Source organism: Eschrichtius robustus, chromosome 1 (assembly GCF_028021215.1).
Source record: "Eschrichtius robustus isolate mEscRob2 chromosome 1, mEscRob2.pri, whole genome shotgun sequence".
NCBI classification, from domain to species: domain Eukaryota; kingdom Metazoa; phylum Chordata; class Mammalia; order Artiodactyla; family Eschrichtiidae; genus Eschrichtius; species Eschrichtius robustus.
Window position 1 is genome coordinate 171,626,696 of NC_090824.1, and position 26,138 is coordinate 171,652,833.

Below are 26,138 nucleotides of genomic sequence, written 5' to 3' on the forward strand. Positions count from 1 at the left end.
TGATGATAATGATGGTTATGACGGTGATGGTGATGATGGTGATGATTCTGGTGATGGTGATGATGATGGTGATGGTGGTGAGACAATCATGATGGTGATGATGACAATGAGACAATGATGACGATGACAAAGATGATGATAGTGATGATAATAAATTGAACATAAAATATTTCACCTGACTCAAAAATACTTGAGCAAAACTTTGGTTTGACATGACTTTTTACACTGTCCAGGTGAGGTCTTTAACACATCAACTTCCTGTGGCAGGTGGCACTGAGGGAAAGGAGGGCCAGCGTAGCTAACAGTTTCCACAATTTACCACAATGTTAGGAACTAAAATCTTCTGTGTGGGAATACTTTCTTAGGAAATACGGTACTTGCTGTCCCTCTCTTTCTGGTAATTATATTCAATAGTATCCTCACCATTCTCCCAATGCTTCAACTATTGTGTCATTTTCCAGACCTGGAAAGTCACCTATTACATTGTAAGGCTCTTCTGAATTCTTACCCAGTGCTTCTGTGCAACTAACTTTCCCTGAAGCAGACTTTGTAGCCTGTTAAGGCCATGACAACCCGGAGGCCTGGCTTGAGTAACAACTGGTTTCTAGGAGTTAACCTAAAGTTTTCAGGTAGCTGAATTTTTCCTGAAGAGCCAGGTGCATGAGATGCTCCTGACGAGTGTTTATTTTCGGAGGTGTTGAGTCTCGGCTGCCTCCTCCAGCTCCCCCACCAGTGTGACCAGTCCCAGTGGCTCTGAGCGTCACGATCTTGCAGAGCTCGTTTACCCTGGCTCTTTCTTGCCTAATTGCGAGAGGCAGGAGGGAGTTGAAGATGCTGCTTCAAGCAGAACGAAATGACAATCCAACCAGAAACTGCGGGGAACTGACCTTAAATCATCTGCAGTGGATTTGTCGTGTGCCCTAGACAGTGGAAGTGTGGAGCATTAAGTCCCTGCCTTCGTGGATACATAAATGCTCCCAAACCCATAAGAATGTTCTCAGCTAATTCCGATACTCCATCTCATCAGACTCTTCAGTGAAGTGTTTGTTCATCTAAAACCCTTACTTTCGGACCCTGATGTCAAGATAAAGTATGGCTGGTAATATGCTTAAGAAAATTGTTCAAGTGAATATTCTATTTTCAGGAGAGAATCAGATGGCGACTGAGGAAGTCCACCGAGGGAGCAAAGGTCTATCTAAAATGTGATGCATGTTTGCTGCAGTGGTGCAGGGGAGAGAAAGAAGCAGAAATGGGAAAAAAGTATAGGAAAGAAGACAATATTTTTAAACCCCAAATAAACTTCAAAAGGTATATCCCAGAAGGTATACCCATGATGTGGCCTACCATTTATTGTAATAATGACATCTACAATATTTGTCATGTGGTCACGTGGGTGTTCTTGGCCTACCTGGTGAGGATGGTGACAGTGACGATGTGAGTTAGGAAGCCATTTAAATCCATCGACCCTACAATGCACGGATTTTATCATGTGTTGCATGCTCTGTAGCTCAGTAGTCACATCAGAAGACGGGGCGTCAGGAAGTGTATTTTAGATTCCCTGACTTCCTATGGGATTTTGGGGCAATCTCTTGAGCTGCCGTCATGTACAAAGAATAGAACTGGCTCAGATGTACAGGCATTCAGTTCACACTTGTAAGATAGCTGTGTGATGTAATCATGCTATTTCTCATGGCTTCTTGTGGGAGATAGATCGGAGATTTGAACTAAGTTGTTAAACTCTTGTAAAATGGCAGCAAGGACTGAATTTTCTAGGTTATTTAAAGAATCTGCCAAGCAAGAGGAATTTGCATTAGAGTGTTGGTGAGTTGGAAGGAGAACGGTCACCCAGCTATCGTGACCAGCCCGGGTCTTTTCATTGATCTCTTCATTTAGGTTCTGATCAGAACTGCCGTTGGTCTATCTCGGGCCTCCCAGAGCCACTCTGGAAGTGGACTCATCCCCGTGGGTCTGACCCCCTGGGACGGAGCATCTCTGAGTTGGGTACGACCTCTGTCTCAGAGCCTGTGGCCAGAGGACTTTCTCCCATGTGTGGCCTCCTTCTGTCCCCACCGGGGAAGCCGCATCTGCCCCGGCCCCGCCAGCAACCCCTTCCGCATCTGCCCCCCCGCCCCCGTGTCTGCGGGTCTTGCAGACGCTCCACCAGTCTCCCGTCTGCGCGCAGGCCCGCCCTCCGGTGGGAGAGGATAGGAAACCAGTGGGGCAGGAGACAGGTTAGGGGGTTTTGAACCCGGGGGCTCAGAACATGGCTGATCCTCAGAATCACTGGGGAAGTTTTAAAAGTACGGCCCCTCAGACCCACTCCATCCCGAGGCACCAGAATCTTGGGAGAGTGGGCGCAGGAACCTGCATTTGTAGAAACTTCCTGGCAGTGCTGTAGGTAAGTTGTGTTTGGAAACAACCAAATCTGTGCACACCTGCTCACAGGCAGCACGCCTCCCCAGACATCTCGGCCAACGGACACTGAGTCCATTTCTAAGGACTCTAGGAAGGGAGAACCTACGATCTGTCCAGGTGAATGTTTTTGAGGGAAAAAAACCCCAGGGACTTTAGAATTTCTGGAGCCACAGGTGTCCCCGGGGGTGGGGCTGTGTGTTGTCCCTTAGCTGCAGAGCCCCTGAACTGGGCCTCAGGGGTCTGGGGCTCCTGCAACTCATGGAACCTTTAGGGCTGTGGCGACAGCTGAGGCCAGAGTCCCTGGTGGACAGCGGGGGCTCTGCCTCAGGCGGGTCAGACTTGGTTCTCTGCTGGGGTTCACTCTGCCTTCCTTCCCTCTTAAAGGACAGGGGGCCATCTGGGCAGGTCTGTTGAGAACTTCCCTTAGACCTAATCACTGAACAGGTATGTCCGCGGTCCCGTACGTCAGGCACCTGTTGTGCATGTGTGCCGTGTGCTGTGTTCATGTGTGTACTTGTGTGTGAGAGAGGGAGGGGTGACCCCCGGCACCATGGCTGTGGGTTGTGCAGAAAGATGTACAACGGCTCCTGCAGACCAAGCAAGGGGTGACAATCAAACCAGCCAAAGTGACCAGGACCGGCAGGGGACATGCTGGCCGGTGGAGGGGTGGCTCCCGGAGCAGCTGCGGGTGAGAAGCTGAAGAGGCCTCAGTGTCCAGGGCCAGAGCTTCTCCCGGGTGTGACCCCTCCGGGGAGAGGATTGAGAATGTCATGCTCTGCATCTGTGGACACGAGGACATTGCCGTGACCTTCAGGGTCGGGTGCCCTGGGCCTGTTCAGGAGCGTGGACCCTGAGGCCGTGGGGCAGTGAGGCTGGGCTTCTGCAGGGGTGACTTGCAGGAGGCGGGAGCGCCCATCACTGCTAAACGCCTCTCGGGCAGGCCCTGCCTCCAGGGGGCCTGTCACTGTCACCTCTGCCCCGGAGGGGACCCCTAAGGATCCCCATCACCCGCACCCCCTCCTCCGAGGTCCAGTGAAGGAGGCACCCTGAGAGTGAGCCACCAGCAGCGTCACCCTGTCCCCACATTAGCCAATTCTCTCTAAAACTAAACAATTCCGGGGTGTTTGTGCCTTGGGAAATGGAGAAGGCTGAGCCACCTGTAAAGGTCCTCCACCTGAGGGATGGCAGGCATTCGGGATTTCTTGCCCTGGCCAACGAGTAAGGAAGGTGATGCAGGACACTTGGCTGGCCGTCTGAGGGACAGACCCGCCAGGTGCCCGCTTGGGGCCCCTGTGGGAACCCTGGGGAGAAACACCAGCTGAAATAACCTAGGAGAAGCTTCTCATTTCTGCAGGCACATCTGCAGCAAAAATGTGAGGAAAACGCTTTGTTTTGTCCCTTCTACCTGCACCTGCCACTTCTTAAGACACCACAAAGTAAAAGACATCTGTGCCTGGAGGAGATCCCCAGGGTGCACTGAGAACGTATCTGCTTGTTTTTCTAAACCACCGGCTTTGCAAGTTGGAATTAAGGCCGGGGAGGCTGATGAGCTGGAACCGTCCCTGGCAGAGAGCGCAGTCTCGGGGGGGCGGGGTGGGACGGGCTCCCCGTCCTCACTCAGCCACCCCGACTCGGGCCGGCAGGAAGCTGGTGAGTCAGGGCCTCCCCAGCGTGCTGCGGGACTTTTCCTCCTGGAACCGGAGGGCTCCTGGCTGGGTCTCCATGATGCCAGGTCTTCTGAGAGAAAATGGAAGGATAATTCCAAGTAGCTAATGGACCATATTTCACAATTTCATGTGGGGAGTTGGTACCATGTAGATCCAGCCTGATGAGCGCCTCCAAGAAAATGAATTCTCACGTTTTCTCCTCTCTCTCTCTCTCTCTCTCTCTCTCTCTCTCAGGCTGCGCGGTCAGAAGGAACACTGCATAACCCCAGGGGCCTTTGGAGGGGCCAAGCCCACTGCTCGCGTTGCCGGTCCCCCAGCCTGCTCTCCTCCTGGGGCAGCTCCTTGGAAGTTCCCTGACATTGAATAGGTTCCCTTTCGTGACTCTCTGTTTGACTTGATTCTCCCACTGACTTTCCAGAGGTGGGTGTTATGGTCTGAATGTGTGGGTCCCCAGATTCTGTATGTTGACACCTAACCCCCAAGGTGATGGTGTCAGGAGGTGGGTCCTCTAGGAGGTGATGAGGTTGTGAGGGTGGAGCCCCCATGATGGGATCAGTGTCCCTATAAAGAGACCCCACACAGCTCCCTGCCCCTCCCTCCAGGTGAGGACACAGCGAGAAGATGCCGTCTGTGAACAAGGAAACGGGTTCTCACCAGACACCGAATCTACCAGCACCTTGATCGTGGACTCCCAGCCCCCAGAACCGTGAGGAATCCATGTCTGCTGTTTCTAAGCCACCCAGCCTGTGCTGTTCAGGAAGGCAGCCCGTGCTGAGACAGCAATGAAAATGTTACTGGTACCCTATTACCGGGGACTCTGTCCAACCATTCCCCAAAGGGGAAAGCGATGGGCTTGGAGGAACATGGGTAAAAGCAGAAGGCATTTTTTTGGACCCGCATACAATCTGAGTATTAGAGAAATATGTTAAATTCATGCAGGGTTTTAAGGAGAGTGATTTCCCTGCACGTCCTTATCTTAGGCGGAGGCACTCACCGCAAGCCGGGATGCAGCCGGCATTCAGAAAGTGCTCATCGCTCCTTCCCTTGGTAATTAGAACACAAGTGGACCTTCCGTGGGGGGTCAGGGCCCAAACACGCCTTCAGTAGCTGTGTTGTCTGTTTCTGCTGTAGGTTCCCTCCGAGCACAACGAGCCATGGGTGCCTCAGCATCTTAAGCAGGGGCTGACCCCTCATCACACACAGATACTCCGTTTCCCCGCCCCCGTCAGATTTGCCTCATGCTGCTTCTGGAGGGGTTCACGTGTGTCTGCGTGGGTGTGTGTGTGGTGTGTATACGAGCATGTGTAACGCACACATGTAGCGTCAGTAACAGACTTTCCTAATGGCACCTGGGGAGACACTGACCCCCTGAGACCTGCACAGGGGAGGCTGCGGTATCCTCCCCCCAGGACCATGGTGTCACCTCTTGGGTGGACGCGACTGCGTCTGTGGTCACCTGCTCTCCTAAAATACCCGAGAGGGCAGGTCCCGCCCAGGGCTTTCACAACCTTTGTGGGAGAGACCAGGTGCCCGGGGAGACATCTTTATCCTCCCCCATGTGCAGACGGAGGCAGACGCAGCCCTGGGGTCAGCTCCACCTCCACGTGGCCCGCCTCTGTGCTGCTTCAGCCTGTTCTGTGTCCTGGCCACAGGCTGCCTGACCTGCTGCAGCGAAGGGGCCCCAGCAATTAGAGAGCCTCTGTCACGTCTCCAGCTACACTGTCCCCAGAGATGTGGGCCCTGGGACCGAGGTTTTAGAGGATGCCATTCCGATGTTGCAGATGCGCTCGCCTGCCTCTCAGGGCCGCGCCACCCAGGCAGGCAGGCGGTGTCTGAGCGGACAGCGGGACCCGCCAACCAGGGAGGAGAGTCTCGGGCTGTTCGAACACAAAGGCAGAAAGCTGGGCGCTTACGGTCCGTGGTGAGCTCGTAGGGCGAGTGGAGCCGCGCGTCTCCGCAGGGGGATGTGCTCACGTAGAGGTGGAACAGGACACCCTCCCTCAGCCGGTAGCCGCCCTCCTGCAGCCGCACGAAGATGGAGCGCTCGCTGTCCTCGAGCCGCTTGCTGGGGACAGAGAGGGGCCCCGTCAGCTACGGGAGGCCGGCCGGGGCGCCCGATCCATTTCCTGCATCAAACCTTCTGGACCAGCCGCGGAGCAGCTGGGTGAGAGCAACTGGCCCGCAGAGGCTGCGTCCTCGCCCTCCCCGCCGCCCGCGGTCAAGCCCATCCTTCACAAGCCCAGCATCCTCGGTACACATGACCCCGAATGTGAGCGTCTGTAACATGGCCGTCTGTGGGTCACAATGCTCCCTGTGTGCCCGAAGGACGCTGCGCTCTACACGGCCGCCCTGGGCAGGTGGTTCTCTGTTAGACGGAGAACAGGGATAGAGGGGCAGGGCCCGGCCGCAGCCCAGTGAGGAATCCGGCGCAGGGACCCCTCTTCTTCCGCCTCGGCCGTGCCCCGGGGCTGTCCTCCCCACACGACACCCCGTGCCCCCCTTCTCAGTGGCGGTGAGGGGCACCCCCTGCACAGAGCGGGCCTAGCTGGGGCCCCTCCCGGACCTCTTCTCACCAGTCACGGGCGGCTCCTTCCTGCCAGTCTTGCTGTTTTTACACGTTCTGCCCCACGGGTGATGGATTCTGAGAGCACGCAGGCAGCAGAACAGACATTTTCTCCCCGGGAACCCTCGAGGTGTCCCACCAGTCTTCCTGCCTCCCTGACTCTGCTCCTTCTGCTGCCCGGCCCCCCAGCCCCTCCCCAAAACCTCGGAGCAAACGCCTGGCCCTGGTTTTCTGCAGCCGTTGCTGGTCTCCGTCCCCTAACCCCGACCCACTGAGGGCAGGGGCCTGGGTGCCCTCGGCCTGCAGCTTGTTGCCAGCACACAGCCGGCCCTAAACGTCAGCCTGGGGCCACGGTGACACATCCAGAGTTAGGGGTGTTTGGAAACATTTTTGACCTGGCAGTTGGATATTCGGGAGAGAAACCCTTCCCACATTTGGAGAGATTTCCAACTCCCTTCCCCACATTCCACCCTGGCCGCACCATCCGTCAGCCTGGAACCAAGGAGAAACTGCAAATCAGGGGCTCGGACAGAAATTAACTGAGTGTATGAAGGCATCGCTTTCCTGAGTCTACTCAGCACCTCTGGACCCGCCTTCCCTTTGTGTGGCCCCTGCACACGCCAAGGGCAGGCGGGAGTCGCCGCCTGAAGCCCCCAGGCCCCTGTTGCTAGTGGGTTTGAGGAACGCTGCTCCGGAGGCTGTGGAAGGACAGCGGTTCTGGCAGAGACACACGCTGTGCCTACAGCCACCCGTGATTCTGCTACTGCTCAGGGGGTCGTAGAGGGAGATGCCCCCCAGGGGACAGCCTGCTGCTTCCTGATGGCTGCCCAATGGCACTAGGCATCCCACATCTGGGCACGTTGCTCAGGGTCTTCATTACAGACCCCCCCCTTTAAGATGCAAACATGCAGGGAGGAGGAGGAGGCCAGAAACGGGGAGAGAGAGCCCATCACTGGCCGCCTCCGTCACGGTGCCTGGGGACCAGGTGCAGGAAGGGTTCTGGCTGTGGGGCGGGGTGCAGGGAGAGCCCGCCCCACACAGGAGGACAGGGCTCAGAGCTGCTGGCTGGGCTCGTCCGGGCAGTTGAGCCTGGGGGCCCCAGGACGAGGCCTGTGGAGGGAAACAGACTCGGCCTGGAGTCTGGGAGGGGCTGGTGTGCTTTCGGGGCGTGGCCGTTGGCACGTCCAGGGTCGGCCGGGATAGAGGGACACCAGGCTTGGGGGCTGCATGGCCCCCCGGGATCCCTGCTCACCTCAGGTGCAGCTCCAGCTGTGCATACAGGAAGTGGACCAGCGCCCTCCTGGCCACGATCTCCGCGTGGCAGTCGTTGACCACCAGCCCCTGGTCATTGATGTACTCGCCGCTGATGCACTTGGTCCCCGAGGACAGGACGACGACCTGGGCTTGCCTGATGTCCAGGCCTGGTGGACAGAGGAGGCGTCAGAGCCCTGCGGCCGCTGCCCTCCCCGTGGGGCAGTGGGTCTGCTCTCCACCTCACCCGGCACCGCCCCCCCGCCACCCTGCATCCAAGCCTCAAGTTCACCTGTAAATAGCCAGCCAGTGGGGCAAAAGGTACTGGGGGGGGGTGTGTGTGTGGCGTGTGCACACCTGGCTCAGTTGTGAGGCCGGAGTCACGCCCAGAACTCCGTTCACTCCCCAATCCCAGCCCAGTGGGGCCCCGAGTGTGTGAACCCCGATTCCTGGCCTCATGGACCTGAGGGCTGTGTCTCCCCACGTGTGTGTGACCCAGACAGGGCGGGACACGGGCCTGTGGTTGAGGAAGATTCGCCCCTTAATTGGAAGATTCTCTGACGGGAGGGCCTTGTGCTCAGGACGGGAGGACGTCTGTGAGGACAGACGGCAGGCCAGTCCCCGCCCGCCCGCCTATGCCTCTGAGGCAAACTCAGGACCGTCGGCCACCTTCCCTGCGTGGAGCCAGCGCCCCTCAGAGCCACCGGACCAGGCCCCGGATTCCTGCACGAAGGGACACTTGCTTCTCTGCTCCGCTCACCTTGGCGGCTTTGCCCTGAAGCTGGGGCATGTCTCTGCGTCTGGACTCAAGGCCCAGCCGTGGAGCAGCAGGGGGTCTGGGCACCAGGCAGGCTGGGCCCTGAGGCTCCTGTGAAAGTGCAGCCTGGGCCGAGGGCCACTCTCGACGCCCCCAAGAGGCCAGCAGGGACAGCAGGACGCCAGGGCCAGCGTGTCCCTCTCTGGAACCGCCTCTCACAGGAGGTGCGGGAGTCCTGGTGGGGCGGCCCCTCCCTGGGCCCAGCGCAGAGCGGGAGCCACCTGGGACCCCGGCCTCGCTTCTGGGGCCGCATTTCAGGAGCTCCTGAAACAGTCTGACACCTGAGAACAGCGGCAGCAGCGGGGAGAGTGTGTCGAGCTTCCTGATTTGATGGCCCAGGCTCTCCGTTTTCCCTAAAGAGCAGCAGGGCAGATGGGAGGTAGGTAGCGGCAATACAGCCTCCCTTCCATCCAGCAATTTCCGTCCTGAGATCCTTATGACCCCATGGGGGGCATAGGAGGGGCCATGCCCCCGCATCCCCCTCTGGTCCCTTCGAGGGCCGTGCACAGCTGCTTCCTAGCAAAGCTCACGGGTTCGTGGTGAGAACGAAGCAACTGGCCTTCTGTTCGGTGTGGCTGTCGTATCTCTGCACGTGTGTGAAAGTGATGTATGTAAAAGTGATTCACTACCACAATGTTTGCAAGTGAAATAACATGAGTGACCCAATACTGACCCACCAGTAGGGGACTGCTTATAGCGGAGTACGTTCATCTGTATACTGGGCCCCTGTAGAGAACTTCTCTGGAGGAAAAGAAAGATTTCTAAGGGGTATCGTTATGTGAAAAAAGCAAGGCGTGGAGCAGCGCGTGTACACCCCACGTTGTGCTGTAAAGGGCAGGGCTGTGGGTCAGGGCTGGGATCCACCCGCCCGCCACCAGCTGCTGCTAAGTCAGCCGCTTACTGTCTCGAGGACACGGAAGACACGCGATCCCCGGACCGGAGACAAAGGACATTGTGACTCGCAGCACCGCCGGCAGCAAGAGCCTCGTGCCTGCTTAGGTGCCCTTGCCCGTCTCAGGCGGTGTGTGCAGGGGGCTTGCGGGTGCTGCCCGTGCTCGGGGGTCTCTGAACTTGGGGACGGCACCTCTCCGTCATCAGTGGTTAGCAAGTCCCAAAGGAAAACTGTACGTCACCCCTTGAGACTGTTCCCTGCAAACACAGCCGAAGAAACGTTCCAGGGAGAGTGACCGCCCCTCTCTGGCTGGCCTCCTGCATTGCCCCCCTCAGCCCGAGGACTGGTGTGCTCCTGCCCCAAAGGACTCACCCCACTCTCTCTCCCCCACCAGGGAAACTGCCTCCCAGGACGTGCGAAGGTGACTGGGCCGGCTTGCTCTCCAGCGGGCCCACACCTGATGCATGGAACTCCCACGCCATGCATGCACCCTCAGCTCCAACTCTGGGAAATCTCTGGGAATGCACTCTTATTTGTTTAGCCGGGACTAAGCAATTCTTAGCCTCTTCCAACTCTGAATAGATTTTCACAATACTACATCTGACTATGGAGGAAACGATAACCAAATTTCTAAGAATAAAGCTGAAGGTAAAATATACCAACCAGTATCAAAGAAACAAATACCCAAACTATAGAAACTAGAGACAGAAAGGAACGGCATTCACCCTGCGTGCAGACCGCCCGACGTTGTGCTGTGTGATTGGTCCTGACGCTCTGTTTTCTGGGCCGTGTCTAGTGAGTGTAATGACTCAAGCATTAGCATTTCCACCACCCACTGGGGGAAGCCAGGCTCTTCCACGGTGTGGGGTCGGCGTCAGGAGACCCTCCTCCACGGTCCACTCGATGCTCCTGCACCGTTTCCTTCTCACCCAGGCTCCCAGCCCCGCTGTGGTTTGCACCCTGAGTATTTGCAGAGAATTTCCTGCAGTTTCACATCTAGTCATTATTTGGTCCAAGTCTGTGTTTAATTCTCAGTCTTTTCCTGAGATTCAATATTCTACTCTTCTCAGCTTTCTATTCTCCAAATTTCCTCGAGTCAGTTTGAAAGCAAGAGGATTTAAAAATGCCGGCTCAGACGTGTCTGGTCTGTGACGGATGTGCTAGGACTGAGACTGATAGGAAAAATTTTCACTTTTGATGCGGGGTGGGGGACTTTCTCCCCCTGGGATCTTGATTTATGGCGTCTCCACAAATCGGAAGGCAACAGTGTCCCAGGGCTTTCAGTCTCTAACCATTGCAAATGCACCAATTTTAGGAGGACAGTTAGTTATGCGTAGGGATTTGTGCATTGCCCTGTGGATGAGGAGCTCAGAGGGAACCCCATGCAGGCCCTAGGGAGTCGGCTCTCCCCACGTGCCCTGCTGCCAACCTCCTGATGCGGTCTGGTCTTTTCTGGACTGAGGGACGTGAGCTACTTCTGGCTCCAATGGCTGCTGACCATCTGGTTGGTTAGTGAAAACTCTTTCGCTCATGGCGACGACGCAGGTATGAGCCCCTGTGAGATGGGCACCCCCTCGCCTCCCCTCTCCCAACCCTTTCATCCGCGGGAGCCACCTTCCTGCTCAACTTCCGCCCCGAGGTCCCTGACCTGGGACTGACCCAGCTCCACCTGCCTCAGCTCCGGGGACCGTCCTCTTTCCCAGGCTCCTGCTGGCGGGGTGTCCAGAGCCCTAAACCCTGGGGATCGCCAAGCCCAGCAGAGCAGGACACAGGACTGTTGAGAGGTGCCCTGAGCGGACCCGCAGGGAGGGGCCGTGGTGCTGGCGGCCAAGCCATCGGCAAGAAGCCAGGACCCCGCTTTCCCCCGTTAAACCACGAGGCCTGGGTTTCCTTACGGTGACAGCCCCCCACTTGGGAGGACACCAAGTGCTCCTCCGGGATTTACGTCCCAGCAAGGCCACCTGAGCAGGTGGATGAGTCTTGAAAATGTAAATACAGGGTAACTGGGGGAGAAAGGAGTATAAACCAGGACCCTAAGTGCACGTATCTGAAAATCAAAAGCACGTCAAAGGTACAGCTTTACCCAGCTTCACATTTGCTCATTAATTAGTTCCGACCCTTCAGAATATTGCCGTACCTGCAGCCATGTGGGGTGGGGGGCGATCCGAGCTGATTAAATTCTCGGCTAACGGACAGGACTGTGGCCAGCAACTTTGCTCATGCTTCTTCCTTCCTCCTGTCCTTCCTCCCTCCCTCCCTCCTTCCCTTCCTTCCTTCCTTCCTTCTTTCCTCCCTCCCTCTCTCCTCTGTCACAGGCAGGCGTGACCAGCATGTACAACCTGACGCTCATGATTAGGGAGAATGTGGACTATTTTGTTGAATAAGATGACATGGTTTAAACACCCCAAAACAATCCCTGGCACAAAGACAAACAGTACATATTAGTGTCTCCTTTTTATTCTTTCACTAACAAACTTAGTGTTATGTTTCCACTGGGAAAAAAAAAGATTGTAGTTTAAGAGTTCGGAAAAAAAATGGGGTTAGTTTTATGGCCTCGAGATAAAATAGTGTTGGGTTTTTTTACCCCGTGAAATCTTTTGGGCAATTAAATGCTGGGTTATGTCTTGATGATCATACAAATGCAGAGCATTTGAGCAGCTTTGATGGGGGGAACCTGATCTCAAAAGAATGCAGCGCAAACTCTGTCTTCCTCCTTTCTTTATGTATTTCCTCACAACGCACCTCCTTCCCGAGAAGGAGGAACTAAGGCATTCCGTGGGGGAGTGGCCCAGGGTCAGGGCTCTGACCCATCGGCACCTGGTGATTTCTTCCAGACTAGACTACCGTTCATCTCTACACGAGTCGGGAGTGGGCTGGCTGGGCCTATTGTTCTTTTCCCCTCTATTTTAAGGAGGGACATTTACCATAAACAAGTCAGCATGCGTGCTACGCGGGGTCAGTGGTAAATCTATCCTGCATTTTGTGGTTTAAACCTAACAGTTTAAACCCCAGATTTAAAATCAATTGTCCATCACACTCCTTATTGTGGGGCACGTCAGCCCCCATGGATCTTAATGCTTCTGAGCCTGTGTCCTGTGACTTCACGGAGATGCTGCATCAACTTCACGTTTCTCGGCATCCACTTAGCAATCATTATGATTAATTCCTTGGAATCCAGATGATAATTTACCATCTTTCGTCACAGCCAGGGCTTCTATTTAGGATTTCTGTCCAGTTCATTTGCTGCTGCTTATCTCCCTGTGCCCTACCGGGCATAAATAAAAGAGCCCGCTTTTAATTTTATGATGAAAGTAATTGCCAGTCACTCAGGGAGAAGATGGAAAGAAAGAGTTTTGGAATATGGGGAATAAAGCCCCTGAATCTTGTTTCTGCGAGGGCTCTGTGAAGATGGGCTTTCCCGAGTGCTCCTGGTGAACTGAAAGAAGTTTCACCTGTATTTAAACTGTCAGGATTTATCGAGTGCAAGTGGGAAAACAGTGTTTAAGTGCCAGTTCTTCTCAAGCCAGAGCCCGGCATGGACCCTGCAAATGAGATTCTCCACCTCCCGTGCTCACCTGAGCAAAACGCACGCAGCAAACACCTACAACTCACGACTCAGAAAAGTTTGCTAATGTTCCGCTGCTGAGTTAATCTTTACGATTAACTTTACGATTTTCCCCCATAAGACAGGCCTGACCACTCTGCCCAGAGCATCTGGCGTTCTGGATGGGGTTGTTCTGGGTTGTGTTCTCTCCTGCCCGACTTCAAGGAAGGTGCACTTCTTCAGGGCACTTATAAATCTCAGATGTTTGTGTATGTTTAAAGCTGCACATTAACTTAAAAGGGAAAGAGTGTTTGTACAAACCATAGCTTCTGCATATGTTTTGCAGGCCAGGCTAGCAAAAGACAGGTTTAAATGTAAACTTCTAAAAATATACACTAGGAAACTCTTTTCTTCTGGCTGTTTAATAACCTTAGAAATAAACAATTACATGGACAGATCTTCAGTATCACGCCCGGAGCAATGTCCAGAGGCAACCTGGGCAGGAAGGACGGGTATCTGCAGCTGCATTTTAGTGCCGCCCCCCCAAGATGTGAGGGTCACCCGGCCTCTTGGTCTTGGTGTCTGTACGTCTTAAAATCGACAATAAAGATTCCCACCTTTCCCACTTCTCGGGGTAGGAGCAATCAACTGATTAGTGTATGTGAAAATGTTATCAAAATTATAAATTTCATATCAAATAAGAATCATTATTAACAGCCCCTCAAGAATTGCTTCCTCGTGGAAATGCTGGGAGCAGTCAGAGCCATCGCTTGACAACGGGCTCAATAATGTGGTCCAGGTTTGGGTTCGAGAGGGTCATTTGCTTCTCCTCCCTTTCCAGCCCCCATGGGAAGGAAAGGGTTCCAGAGGGAGCAGATCTGTGACTCTGGCGCGATGGAGGAGTGTGGCTTGACTTCCACAGTCTGCTGTAGAAGAAGCCCTGGGGGTGCAGAGGAGTGAAATGCAGAGGGTGGAAAGGGGCCCCGAGTTCCAGCACAGACCAGCTGCCGCAGGGGCTACTCGTGTCCCAGAGAAATCGTGATGCTCCAAGTCAGGGCCAAGGGCAGGCGAGAGCCTGCATCCCAGACAGGACTCATCAAGTTACGTTTTAATTAAGTGGCTGCCCCACTGGGCCGACCTCCCAAGAACACAGAGTAAAAGGTAGATTAACAACAAGGAAGGAAGGTAAAAGCCTGGGGATTAACTCAGAATATTAAAAATCTGACAAAAATGTGAATGAAGGAAGGAATTTAACAAATAAATGATATAAGGAAAAACTGCACAAATAAACAGCTTAAATATGTCACGGAAGGACTTCCCTGGTGGCACAGTGGTTAAGACTCTGCGCTCCCAATGCAGGGGGCCCGGGTTCGATCTCTGGTCAGGGAACTAGAACCCACATGACACAACTAAGAGTTCGCATGCCACAACTAGGGAGCCGGCGAGCCACAACTAAGGAGCAGACCTGCCACAACTAAGGCCCGGCACAACCAAAAAGAAAAAAACGTCAGGGAAGGTGACTGGCTGACATCCACACAGTCTTATGAAATTATGTAGCATTCAAGTAAAAAGGACCCTTTCCTTCCGTGGGCAGCGGTGGGGCGACCACTGCAACTAAATGTGTCAGACAGGATGTTTCTAGTCAGAGATACTAGATAAGAGATCACAGAAAAATCCCTTGAAAATACTGAGGGCAAGTCAGCTTGAGCTCAGCGTCCCCCAGCAAACACTTCCAGGAGCAAGAGAACCAAGTCAAGACACTTAGGGAGACGTGGACATTCAGTTTCTCTCCTGCGCATTTTAAAGGTGTTTCTAGAGACAGAAAGAGGACGGCGTGGATGCTGGGGATGGTGGTCCAGGCGGGAGGTGTGGGCTCCCCTTGGCCGGCTGGGCAGAGGCTCCAGCAGCGGGGGAAGCTGGTCTGCGCCGCGGGTGAGAAGGCTTGGAGGTCACGTGACCTCCCAAAGCCGTTTAAGAAAGTCCAGCTGCTGAACCCGCCTTCAGTGTGACGTGGTTTGAGCTGGTGGTGGGGGCAGGGAGGACAGATATGACCCCATGGGAGGACGTGCTCTTTCTGCAGAGACGTTCCCGCCACTGAGAACCGCGTGCTTCCAGGAAACCACCTGGCTCTGCCGTGCGATTTACAGTGTCCTGAGCGGTGGACGCTGCTCGGTGGTTTCACCTCTTGGACTCACGGCAAACAGCGAAGACAGTTATGGTACAGAACTGAGTATAAATGTCATTGGTGATGACAGTATAGAAATACGTTCATCGTGCAGAGAAGTCGGCTAGGAAAGACCAGGGTGACTGACGGCCGCCATCCCTAATTTACAGAACAGGAAGTGAATATGCACCGTCCAAACTCGGCAGGGTGAGTATACACTCAAAACAAAGGCTTAAGTGTATACTATAGATACAATAACGAAAAATAAAAAAGTATCTAATTTTAATAGTGCGAATCGATATTTAGAATAGAAAATCTAGAAATATAGAACCAGTATAGTATTCAGAGTCACAAGAACAAAAATTAAAAATGATTAAAATGTCTGCTCCTGAGTTTGCTCGGGGCCAAGGGTAGGGTGGAGATATGGCTTTTTGTTCGTAAGTTCTCTTCTGTTTGAGTTTTTACCAATGGCTGCAGTATTTTCATAAAGTAAAAACTGTTCTGTTCACAAGTATGTATTTTTGCTATCATATTTCTCAGAACGGCTACAACATGGTCTTAGCCTCATTCATGAGAAGGACCTTACATGAGCTACTTGATGTGGATGAATTGGCTTCCCACCTAAAAATGAAGGGGGCAACAAATCATGTTTTACTTCAAGATAGGTTTAATTTTACAACATTGTGATATATATTATAAAAACTAGAATAAGACACATCACCCCCTCTTAGACTTTCTTAGGCATTTGCTTGACTAACTGAACAAGAATTAAGATTAAATTGCCCATCAATTTTAAGTAAGTGAATATTTGAAAATATTTCTATTAGTAATTTTGCACAATCCTCCCTAATCTCTTTTTAATCAACATGTTTATTAAACCTTCTCTTTATAACAGGAAAGTAAATTTCAGCAATTTATCCTTCCATGTTCATAAATTACCAATTACTATAAGTTTACCTTTTAAAGTCTCACTTTCACGCAATACATTTAGTTCCTTTAGATAAATTGCCTGCACGTAAAACAGTGTATTACTGGCCACTTTTAAGTATCGTTTCCCCACCAGTCTTTGTAAAACATCACTGCTTTCCAAGGGAAGTCTGAGAGTAGCTTTCCAGATTTTCTGGAATTGAATTTCCCAGAAAAGTGGAAAGATGTTGGACAATCACAGCTATAGAGCTGGGAAATATTGAAAAACTACTCACTAATCCTACTGACGTATGCGTTTGGGGTTGGAGTACATTGCACAACAAAGAAGAAATGTTGGTTGGTGCCTTTGCCCCCTCCCTCCCACCATCCTTCCTTCTCTCCTTCCCATTCATCACTCAGCCCAAGCTAATTTAAACTACGTTATCCTGGAATCCTTGCAGAGAAATGCATGTGACATTCCAAATCTTAAAATTTGCCAAAGTTTGTGGCTGTGATCCTCCAGCCCTGCACGTAACTTCTTTTCACATCGGATCTAAACTCTAAGAGTCAGGAAGGCAGCGCTGGATCTGTTTTGTTCTCTGCTGTTTGCCCAGAAGCCAGGAGGGCCTGCGGCCGCGGCAGATGCCCAGTCATAATCTACGGAGGACACGGACCTGGCACGTCTCTCTAAGTGCTGTTATGTACACGAGCACACTTAACCTTCCAACGACCCCCAGGTAGGTTTGACCATCACCCCCTTTTAAAGGTGAGGAACTGAGCCCCAAAGAGGCCGGCTGGCCCGGTCACAGCGCTAGTCACAGGAGTTGCTGGGTTCAACCCCGGGTGCCACCCCACTGCGTCCTGGATACCATGTCCCCAGAGGGGGCCGTGTCTGTCCTCTGCACCCATTACGCGTGCAGAGTGGAGCCCGCGTCTGGTTAGTGGCTGCCGTGGCTGCGTGGATGGAGTGCCGCCTCCAGCAGTCGTGGTCTGGACTGAGGGGGCCCTTAGCCCTCAATTTGGGACATTTCTTATTCTACAAAGGGGCAGGTGTTACCGAACGCGAGTGGATCGGGCGGGATGCCTGCCACCAAATTCAACAGTATCATTGATGGAACAGAATTGCCTTTGACTTAGAACATTATAGAGTAATTTTTACATTTTAAAGTTTTTCATGTACTTTATCCTAGGCACCAAGTTACACTGTGAGGAGGCATTTTTATTTCCATTTTACTAAGATGCCGAAAGTGGAAAGGTTAAGTCATATGTCCTGACCCCAGTGGCCTTGCACTTGACAGTGCAGGAGCCCCCGGGTGTCCAGAATAAGGGGAAAAACGGGCCAGTCGTCCAGCTGTTAGTTGACTTCTAACATCCATATTTTTGGACATCAGGTAGATGGTCTTTTTCAAGTCTTAGACTTGGTCTACACTGGCAGAGAAAGTGTGTGTCTTTGAAACATAACTAGCCCAAAAGTCAATTATTTTTTTTCAGTAATCATTCTCTGGTAGGTCATTACCAGTTTGCCCCAAACTTTGGAACTAGTTACAGCTGAATTCAAATAACCAGCTAGCTAGTTATTATTAGTAGGTTAGTAGTGAGGTGTTTTCACCAAAAGTGACAGCTTAAAATTAAGCATCACTTTCTCCCAACCTGGCTTGTAAGAGCGGCCACGACCTTGATGGTTGGATGGACTGTTTCCTGCCCGTTCTGTCATCCTGAGAAGGGGACTCCATCAGTGAGCAGTTAGGGGTGGGGGCAGGAAGGAGTGCGTTCAGTCCTCTGTGTGTGTGGAGGCGGCTTTGGGGCGGCTGGTCATCTACTTTGTCACTGAGTCTCGGTCCTATCTCAGCTTTTTTTTCCGTGTCTTCGTGAGGAAGAGAGTCCTGGTTCCCAAGCTCAAGCCCACGCTAGGCTACACTCCTTCCTGGTGGGTGAGGTGCCCGAGGGGAAAGCAAGAGGCATTACCTTGGGTCATGACGATCCCGGCCAGTGCCTTGTGGCGGGCGTGCGCTGACGCCAGGCCCATGGCCAGCTCGTGGAACTTCTGCGTGACCAGTTGGGACACCGTGTCGGCGAATTCCTGCAAGACACAAGCAGCAGGCCTCTGTGACGGCTGCGCCGCTGCCACGTCCTCCCTCCTCCAAGCTGCGACCCCATGGGCGTCTGAGGTCCCCCTGCCCTGCGGTGCCCTGCCACCCAGGCACCGTGACCCCCCAGGCCTCGGGACATCAAATCTTTAGCCTTGATTCTGAGACTCAGCCCCCGGCGTGGCCCCTGGGCACAAGCGCCTGAGCCCATGCAGAACCTTCGGGTGGGGGGACCGTCCCCTACATCCCTCCCCGCCTTGCAGAGGCTTCCTGCGGGGGGTTTGCACACACACATCGAGCAATCGGTTCCCACTTTCTTCTCCGTGTCAGAGAACCAATTCTAAACTCCCCCCGTGTCCAGGGACCGCTCCCCACAGCTCCTCCACAGCCTGCTCCTCTCAAGTTTCTGCACACGTGCATGTGTACAAACACACACACACATACACACACGTGCATGCACATGATACACACGTGCACATACACATACACACAGAGAGACCCATGCACATGGCACACATACCCATGCACACCTGTGTGTACATGCATACAAATATGCACACATACAGACATCACAGCCACACATGGGCACACACATGCCACACACACACACACACACACACACACACAAAGATACATGGGATGTGTGCACGCACACAAACACCAAGGTGATGTAATCCCGGTTGTTGAGTTTTCTGAAATGACCCGTGTTTCTACAACAGCAGCACATGTGAGACTTGCATGCCCGTGTTCCCCAGAGAGCGAGGCTGTCGACTCCTGCCTTCCTCCTGGTCCCACGGCTGAAGCACCTGCAGTGGCCCCATCACCGCTTTTCAGTCGACTTTCACAGGCTTGGAGTCAGAGACCCCGGTGTGCATCCACGTGGGCCCGGTTTCACATCCTCTGACCTCACACGGGGGTTGGGGGGGCGGGGGGCAGGGGCCCCATCCAGGTGGAGGATCGGGCCGCTTCTGCCGGTGTGAGCATGGGACCCATCCCCCCCCCCCGCCGTTCCCCCTGGCAGGGTGGTCCAGCATCCACGGGCCGCGCCGCGGGGCGCCTCCATCTTTCGCTCTGGAATCGGGTTCTGGCGCCTTCGTGTCGCCTCCCGTCCCCAGGAGTCGAGGGCGGAGCTGATGCCCTTTCCTCCTCCAGTAACTTTCCAGGCGCTTCCCCCGCACCTTCAATGGTCCTTTCCCTTCTTTTTAAAATGAACTTTCTGGACGTGCAGGAGGTGATGAGACCAACATGACAGAGGAGACATCTCATCCCTCTGCGTCCATTGCACGGGTCCCTGTGGGGCCTCAGAACAGGACGCCCCAAATCACTGAACAATGACATAAACTACACAAAAACCGGTTTCATGCGGAAACCCAGAGGCCAGTGTGCTTCACTCAGGGATGCAGAGCAGACCCGGTGCTGGCACCACCTTCTCGCTGTCCCCGCTTCAGCCTGCTGGGGGGTGCAGGCTCACCCTTCTCACCACTGAAGCCACGTCTCTGCCAGGATGTGGTGGGGATGGCAGGGGTGGGTGTCAACCCAGCGGCCTTGACTCAGACCTGCCTCTCGAAGCCCCACTCCCTGCTTCTGGGGAAGTGGCTCTCTCTCCTGCGGAGGTTCAGCGGGACCAGCCCGTCTACAGGGGGTCGGGGCTGAGCACTGGTAGTGAGGAGACGTGTTACCAGGCGGCTTCATCCTGGGTGCCTGGCGCCCTGGTGGAGCCATTCCAGGAAAAGTTGAAGCAGAACAAATCAGAGCTTGTTCCTGACTCTCGCGGTTACATGGATGAAGGGTCCCTCCCCTCCCTCCGCCTGGCGAGGCGGGTGGGGCAGCGGACGGAGGTGGGTTGGGTTGTCCAGTCTCTCCAGGGGTGATGAGGACCTCTGCTAGTGGACATGACCTCGGACCTAGCAAACCTCCCGTGAAAGGGCTGCACCCCCAAGGGGTGCCCGTGGTTGGGGGGCTGCCCCACCGGCCGGTCAGGCCCCTGGCCTGTCCCAGCAGGCCTGACCCTGGGGTTGGGCTCCTGGCCTGCATCTAGTCCATTGTGCCCCGTCTCTTAAAACCGTCCTCGGCTGAGGGCACTGCTTTCCATCACCACAGCCCTCGGCACGGAGCTGGTCCTAGAACCCCGTGCAGCATCTGTTTGGGGCTTTGTCTGTATCTTGTGCTTCCCCAGCAGCTCCATGTTTTTAATGACGGAGCTCCAACTCCACGCACATTCGAGGTAGGGGTGTGGCTTGTACGCATCTCACACTTTCTTCGTCCTGCCGTGGATGCGTGGTCCCGTGTGTGTCAGTGATGACGCACATCTCGAATGGATGACTGTCTGCACCCACGACTTTTTCAGGGATGGCAGAACACACACACTGGCTGGTGGGAGGGTAGACATTTCAGGAAAAAATTAGTGATGTTTCATCACCCGTCATTCTGGTATTTTCTGACTCTAACATGCTGTCTCAGTCGTCTGAGCTGCCACCACCAGCGCCACTGGCCCCGCGCCCTCGAGGGCTTCCCTGGTGCCCCACCCGGGCCCAGGTTAAGGGGACCATGGCTGGGTGCCAGAGCTGCCCACCTCCACCTCTGAACCACCCATGCTCCATCAAGACCTTTTTTTTTAAACATCTCCTCCCCTTTAATCCTTTTTTCTTTATCCTTTTTTTTAGGGGTCTTGACATTTATGTTAAGCATGTTTCTCAGTTAACATTTTATAAAGGTGAATTGAAAAAGAAAAAAGCAAAGATTTCTTTAACTTTTCTTACTTTGGGTGAAGGACAATCATTAAGATGTAGAGAGGTATTTAGCTGGTTAAAATTTATCTCTGGTATTTAACCAGTATTACTTCCTAGGACTGCTTTGAAAAGTCTTGCTTACAGTTTTGTCAGGGGGAATTTTATGGAATGTTTATATATTGAACTATGACCCTTAGCTTTTCTGGGTTTGAAAGTCAAAGGAAGAGAATCACGAATAACCATCTCCATTGGAAAAAGAGCATCTCCTCTATTACAGGGACCCGAGTTGTCCCTTTACAGACCTTCTGGAGTCTTTGGGAAATGAACGGTTTTTGGTTTTGGAAAAGGCTGGAGAAACGCAGTCTGCGAGCTTTTCTGATCTGAGGCTCCCTTTCCCCCAACAAAGCCCGCCCCTCCCCTGCCTCTCCCCGGCACCCCATCTACTGCACCACAGCTATTTTCAGTGATTGACTTTAATTAAATCACATACATGATTACAGCTGTATGTAGTTCTTCAAAGTTGGATTTGTGTATGTAAGTGACATTGTCATTGATTACATGGGGTGTTAGAAGCCAGGTAGAAACTTGGAATTCACGTAGGGAGACGCAAACTTACCGTCTAATTTAACAGTAGGAATTTTTTATGTTTTAATCACTTGGGATTTAATATATACAGTCAACTCTGGTTACTGCGAACCCAACTAATCAAACCCTGAGATAATTTGATTTTTCCCCACCTGGCACTTGGTTTATGATAGAAGCAGCTAAATGCTCAAAAGCAAGTTTGCATCGAGAATTATTTTTATAAATTCAAATTCCAGGACAGGTCTGTGGGCTGTGTGGAGTTCCTTCAGTCTCCTAGGGTGGAGACGTGCGTCCCAACTACCAGCAAACTGTTTAAAGCATATTTTTTGAGCCCCGGGCCGAGCGGTCCTGCATCACTGTTTTCTGGTCTAGTCCGTCCTGGGTGGGAGAGGAGGGATCCTACAGAGATCCCACGTCTGGCTTAGGTCAGCCCTTGGGCACAAGCACAGTGAGAGTCGTGGTGGTGAAGCCCCCTACTGGAAACCTCAGGGTGGGTGGTCCACCCATCAGGACAGTGAACAGGGGAGGGTCCGGGTGGGGCCTGGGTGGGGCAGGAGAGGCTGGACCTGGGGACAGTTGAGAAGCCAGCTTTGTTATATCGAAAGCCCTACGCAGAGAGTCTCTAAAGATGCACTCCAAAAGTCCCGAATAATGAGCTGAAGTGTCATTTGCAACATAAATACTTTGTTAAATATGAAAAAGAGAGACATCCAGTTGTACTCATTACTGCTGGTGATTTAGCGATTTAGAAAATGCCTCTGAAGGTCCCCTGGTAGCAGGAGAGCATTATTGTGTCTTCCACGAGTTGGTCATGGCCTCTCCGAGCACTTAAGTGGCGGGGAAGTGTGATCCCCTGAAGGCCCCTCCCTCTGGAGGCCTCAGGACCCCACCCCAGCTTTTCTCAGGGCAGGAACAGATGGGGTGGATGGGACTAGGGGCCGTAGAATCTGCAGTGCTGCCCCAAGTCCCTGCAGGGGCCCTACGAGACTTGGTCTGAAATCGGTCGATGCTGTTCATGCAGAAATTGGCACAGGCTGGACATTTGGACCAGAAATGATCAGAGGAGACAGAATCTGCCTTCTGGTTAAATCACGGTGATAATCAGGTGCTTCTGCTTCCAAAGGTTAAGTGGGCAAGTTGGCTCCGCATTTAATGAGCTGTGTGTTACTGTACTTAACAAAAACAGGAACGCAAGGCTACCTAGGCTTCTGCGTGTTGTGGTCTGCACGCTGCCTGTCGGCCCAATTACCACGGCAAATTAACAGCATTATTTAAATAGGAAAACAAACTTTAAATAGGAACACCAAAAGACTCAAACTCTACTCATTTCCAACACTAATATTTTGAAAGGCTTAAGTAAATAAAATGTGTTCAGATTTGCAGTAGCAGTCCTCAGGGTAAAATTGACATTCAGCCAAAGTGGTGAGGATATTAAAATCGATAGATTATGAGGCAGAGAGCCGTCAGTAAATATTTTCCTGTTGAAATCCCGTCTTTGGGTTTATACTGCTGAAATATCAGAAAGGTTAGATTTGCATATGGACGGGGCCAGGCGGGACCTGGGACACCCCGTGCCCTTCCTGTCCGCCTTGTCTGCAGCACACGACGGTGGGCGGGCGCCCTGGAGGTGGATGTGCCAGGGGCCTAGGGAGTGGGGCCATGTGCCCCCGCTGTTGGGACTCATCCTCTATAAAGCACGGCCAACTTGTGCTCCTTCTTGGCCGTCCACGTGGCCAGAACCGGGAAGGCAGGAGAAACGCTGGTAGGATGGTCGTCCGGCCACCGGACAGCGGTCCACAGCTCAGAGGGATCCCAGTGCATGGGAGAGGATCTTCCCCAGCCTCCATCTCAATACTCCTTCGTGTGTCCGGGGAAAAGCCCATCTCCAGGTCTTGGTAATGACTCCTGTTTGTTGACAATGGCAATAAAGCCTCAATCAACTTCAAAGTCAGGGACTGGTGAACACGTGTCCCACTAAATAACTCAAGTTACCTGACTACTCAATTATTCTATATCTCAAATTACTGAGAGGCCAATAACAAATTTGAAGGAAGGCATGAAAGATGGAAGCCCTTTATCCCCCCTTCCATGGCATCGTGGGAAAAGCTCTGAATTTGGCATCAGAGGACAGGCTTGTGTTCCTCCACACCCTCTCCGAATTGTTCAACCACCACGGGACAGTTAGCAGCTCTGAGCCTTCGGTCTCCTTTCTGTAAAAGAGGCACTGTAAGAATTACCTGTAAAGTCCACGATCCTGAATCTCAGCGGGGAGACCCAGGCCTGCAGCATCCGCCTAGAACACTTCTGGATGACGTTTTCTTTCCAATGTTGCCAGAAGCAGTTGCTCCATGGGCAGGGGCTGCGTGGAAGTGGAAGTACACGGAGGCTGGAGGACCCCTCTTCAGGGTTGGCCCCCGCCTGTCGTGGGCAACAGGGAGGTAACTGCACGACACTGCCCCTCAGTGTCCTGTGGCTGTTCCCAGCTCGGGTGTTTCAGTGGGATGGCCCCGAGGCTAGGAGGTACCGCATCCTGGCAGACAGTGTTTTCCAAAGACGGCTGTGCCCTTGTCTCCCACGCTGCTGGCTCTTCTCACCAGTGATCTCCACCTGCCACCTGCCTCCTATCCAGTAGGCAGTGCGTCCTCTCCTCGGAGACGTCTCACCCGCAGAGTGAGAGGGACGGTGGCCCGTGAACGCCCGCATCTGTGTCTGGGTCCTGGATGTGACCTCTCGGGACGCAGCTGGGCGTAGCCCCATGGAGAGGGCGCGGGTGAGCTTCCCTGGGAGGGTCCTTGGCCCGCAGTGACCCATGGAGCACAGCCCAAATGACAGCGCAAGAGCAAGACGCATGATGATGTGGTTTTGAGCTGTTGGGTTTGGTGTGGTTTGTGACACAACGACAGCGCCTAAAGCAGATGTGGCGAAGGTGCTGCTAGACCGTGATGGGCAGTTTGGCAGAGGGCTTGGATTGGGCCACTCCTGGCGTTGCTACCTAACAGCAGCCTGACTTTGCGAACATTATTTGGCCTGGACGTTCTCACCTCTCCAATAGGAATAGCGCCTGGGTCATGGGATTTTTATGGGGTGAAACGAGAGCCCAGAAGTAGATGCTGAAAATAGTACCTGGTACTGAAAACTCAGTGTCGAATCCGCCAGCATTAAGTGTTTTGTTATTATCGTCCAAACTGTGCGGACACAGTGCTTCCGGGAGACGGTACAGAGATACCTCTCCGCACTTCTCTGCACCACTGTCTGCTCAGCATGAAGCTGTTTAAAGGACACGTTTGATGCCATCAGGCAGCGTTGAGCAGTGTCTGTTGAGACAACTGTTCCCGAAACACTTCTCGCGTGCCGAGTGTCTTCCCTGGGCCATCCCTCCCTGCCCGCCTGGCCAACCCTGAGCCCTCAGTGCACCATCTGCCGGGCACGCTTTCAAAGAACCCGGATCACAGGTGAACAACGAGGAACTGGGAAAGCTGCGTGTTGACTTAATCTAAACCCCTGGGCATGGATGCTGTGTGTACTTTGGATCCAAGTCCAATCTTAAGGAGAAATCACATACACGTCAATGTTTCATGCAGTCATTTTTTAGTGAAATCACGACAATTTTGGGTGAGGAGTTGCTCACCAGTTAAATTATTTGCTTGACCTTTTATCAGCTTTAAATTTGTTATTATTGTTTAATCTGGAAGACAGTCTCTTTAGTGACAATGCATCTGAACATTAATGTTTGGAGTCAGGTTGACCCGCACTGCAGGCTACCTGGCTTGTCCACTCATTTTTCTGACTTCAGTCCACCCTGATTTCATCCTCGGGCCACAGTGTTCTGTGGTTGGTCACTGATGAACATCATGCTCATGAGCCTGACACCCGAGGACCAGAGCCCCGTCTCTGTCATCCTGGCAACGGCAGTGTCCCTCCCCCCCAACATACACCCCAGTCAAAGTGTGCGTTTGCCTCTGGGGCCACTGGAGCACCCCCCCCCCCAAAAGGTAAGCTGGAAAAAGATTGGGAAGGGGTCTGTTGGAGCTGTTGCCATGGAAACCTCACTGTATGTAGAAAAGCCGGGGGAGAGGCCGAGTGGAGGCTGTTTCTCAAGCATTTCTATTCTTATTTCGTCTCTGAACCTGTCCCCTGGGGAAAAGAATCAATCAAAATTTATTGAGCAAGACAGTAGTGAAATCCAGAGACTAATGAGACAGGGTCCTCTGTATAGAGAGGCCCGTGACATGACGTCTGTCCGGGGCTGGGAGCCCGCCAGGTGCTGAGTGCCTGGGGCAGCCTGTCCCCTTAATCCAAGGGTCCCCGGCCCCCAGGCCGTGGACCGGTACTGGTCTGTGGCCTGTTAGGAGCCGGGCCGCACAGCAGGAGGTGAGTGGCAGGCGAGCCAGCGAAGCTTCATCTGCCGCCCCCCATCGCTCCCCATCGCTCACATTACTGCCTGAACCATCCCCGCGCACCCCATCTGTGGAAAAATTGTCTTCCACGAAACCGGTCCCTGGTGCCAAAAAGTCTGGG

General features: G+C 53.3%; 1 protein-coding gene across 1 annotated transcript in view; it reads right to left on the reverse strand.

The window, feature by feature from the left end:
- The window catches only part of ADARB2 (adenosine deaminase RNA specific B2 (inactive)), a 372,666-nt gene that overhangs the window by 14,690 nt on the left and 331,838 nt on the right, over window positions 1–26,138 (reverse strand). Inside the window, exons 4-6 of the mRNA XM_068538263.1 lie at window positions 18,185–18,299; window positions 7,898–8,066; window positions 5,996–6,147 (exon numbers count right to left, since the gene is read on the reverse strand). Coding sequence (XP_068394364.1) covers window positions 5,996–6,147; window positions 7,898–8,066; window positions 18,185–18,299 — 436 coding nt within the window. The remainder of the gene's footprint in view (window positions 1–5,995; window positions 6,148–7,897; window positions 8,067–18,184; window positions 18,300–26,138) is intronic.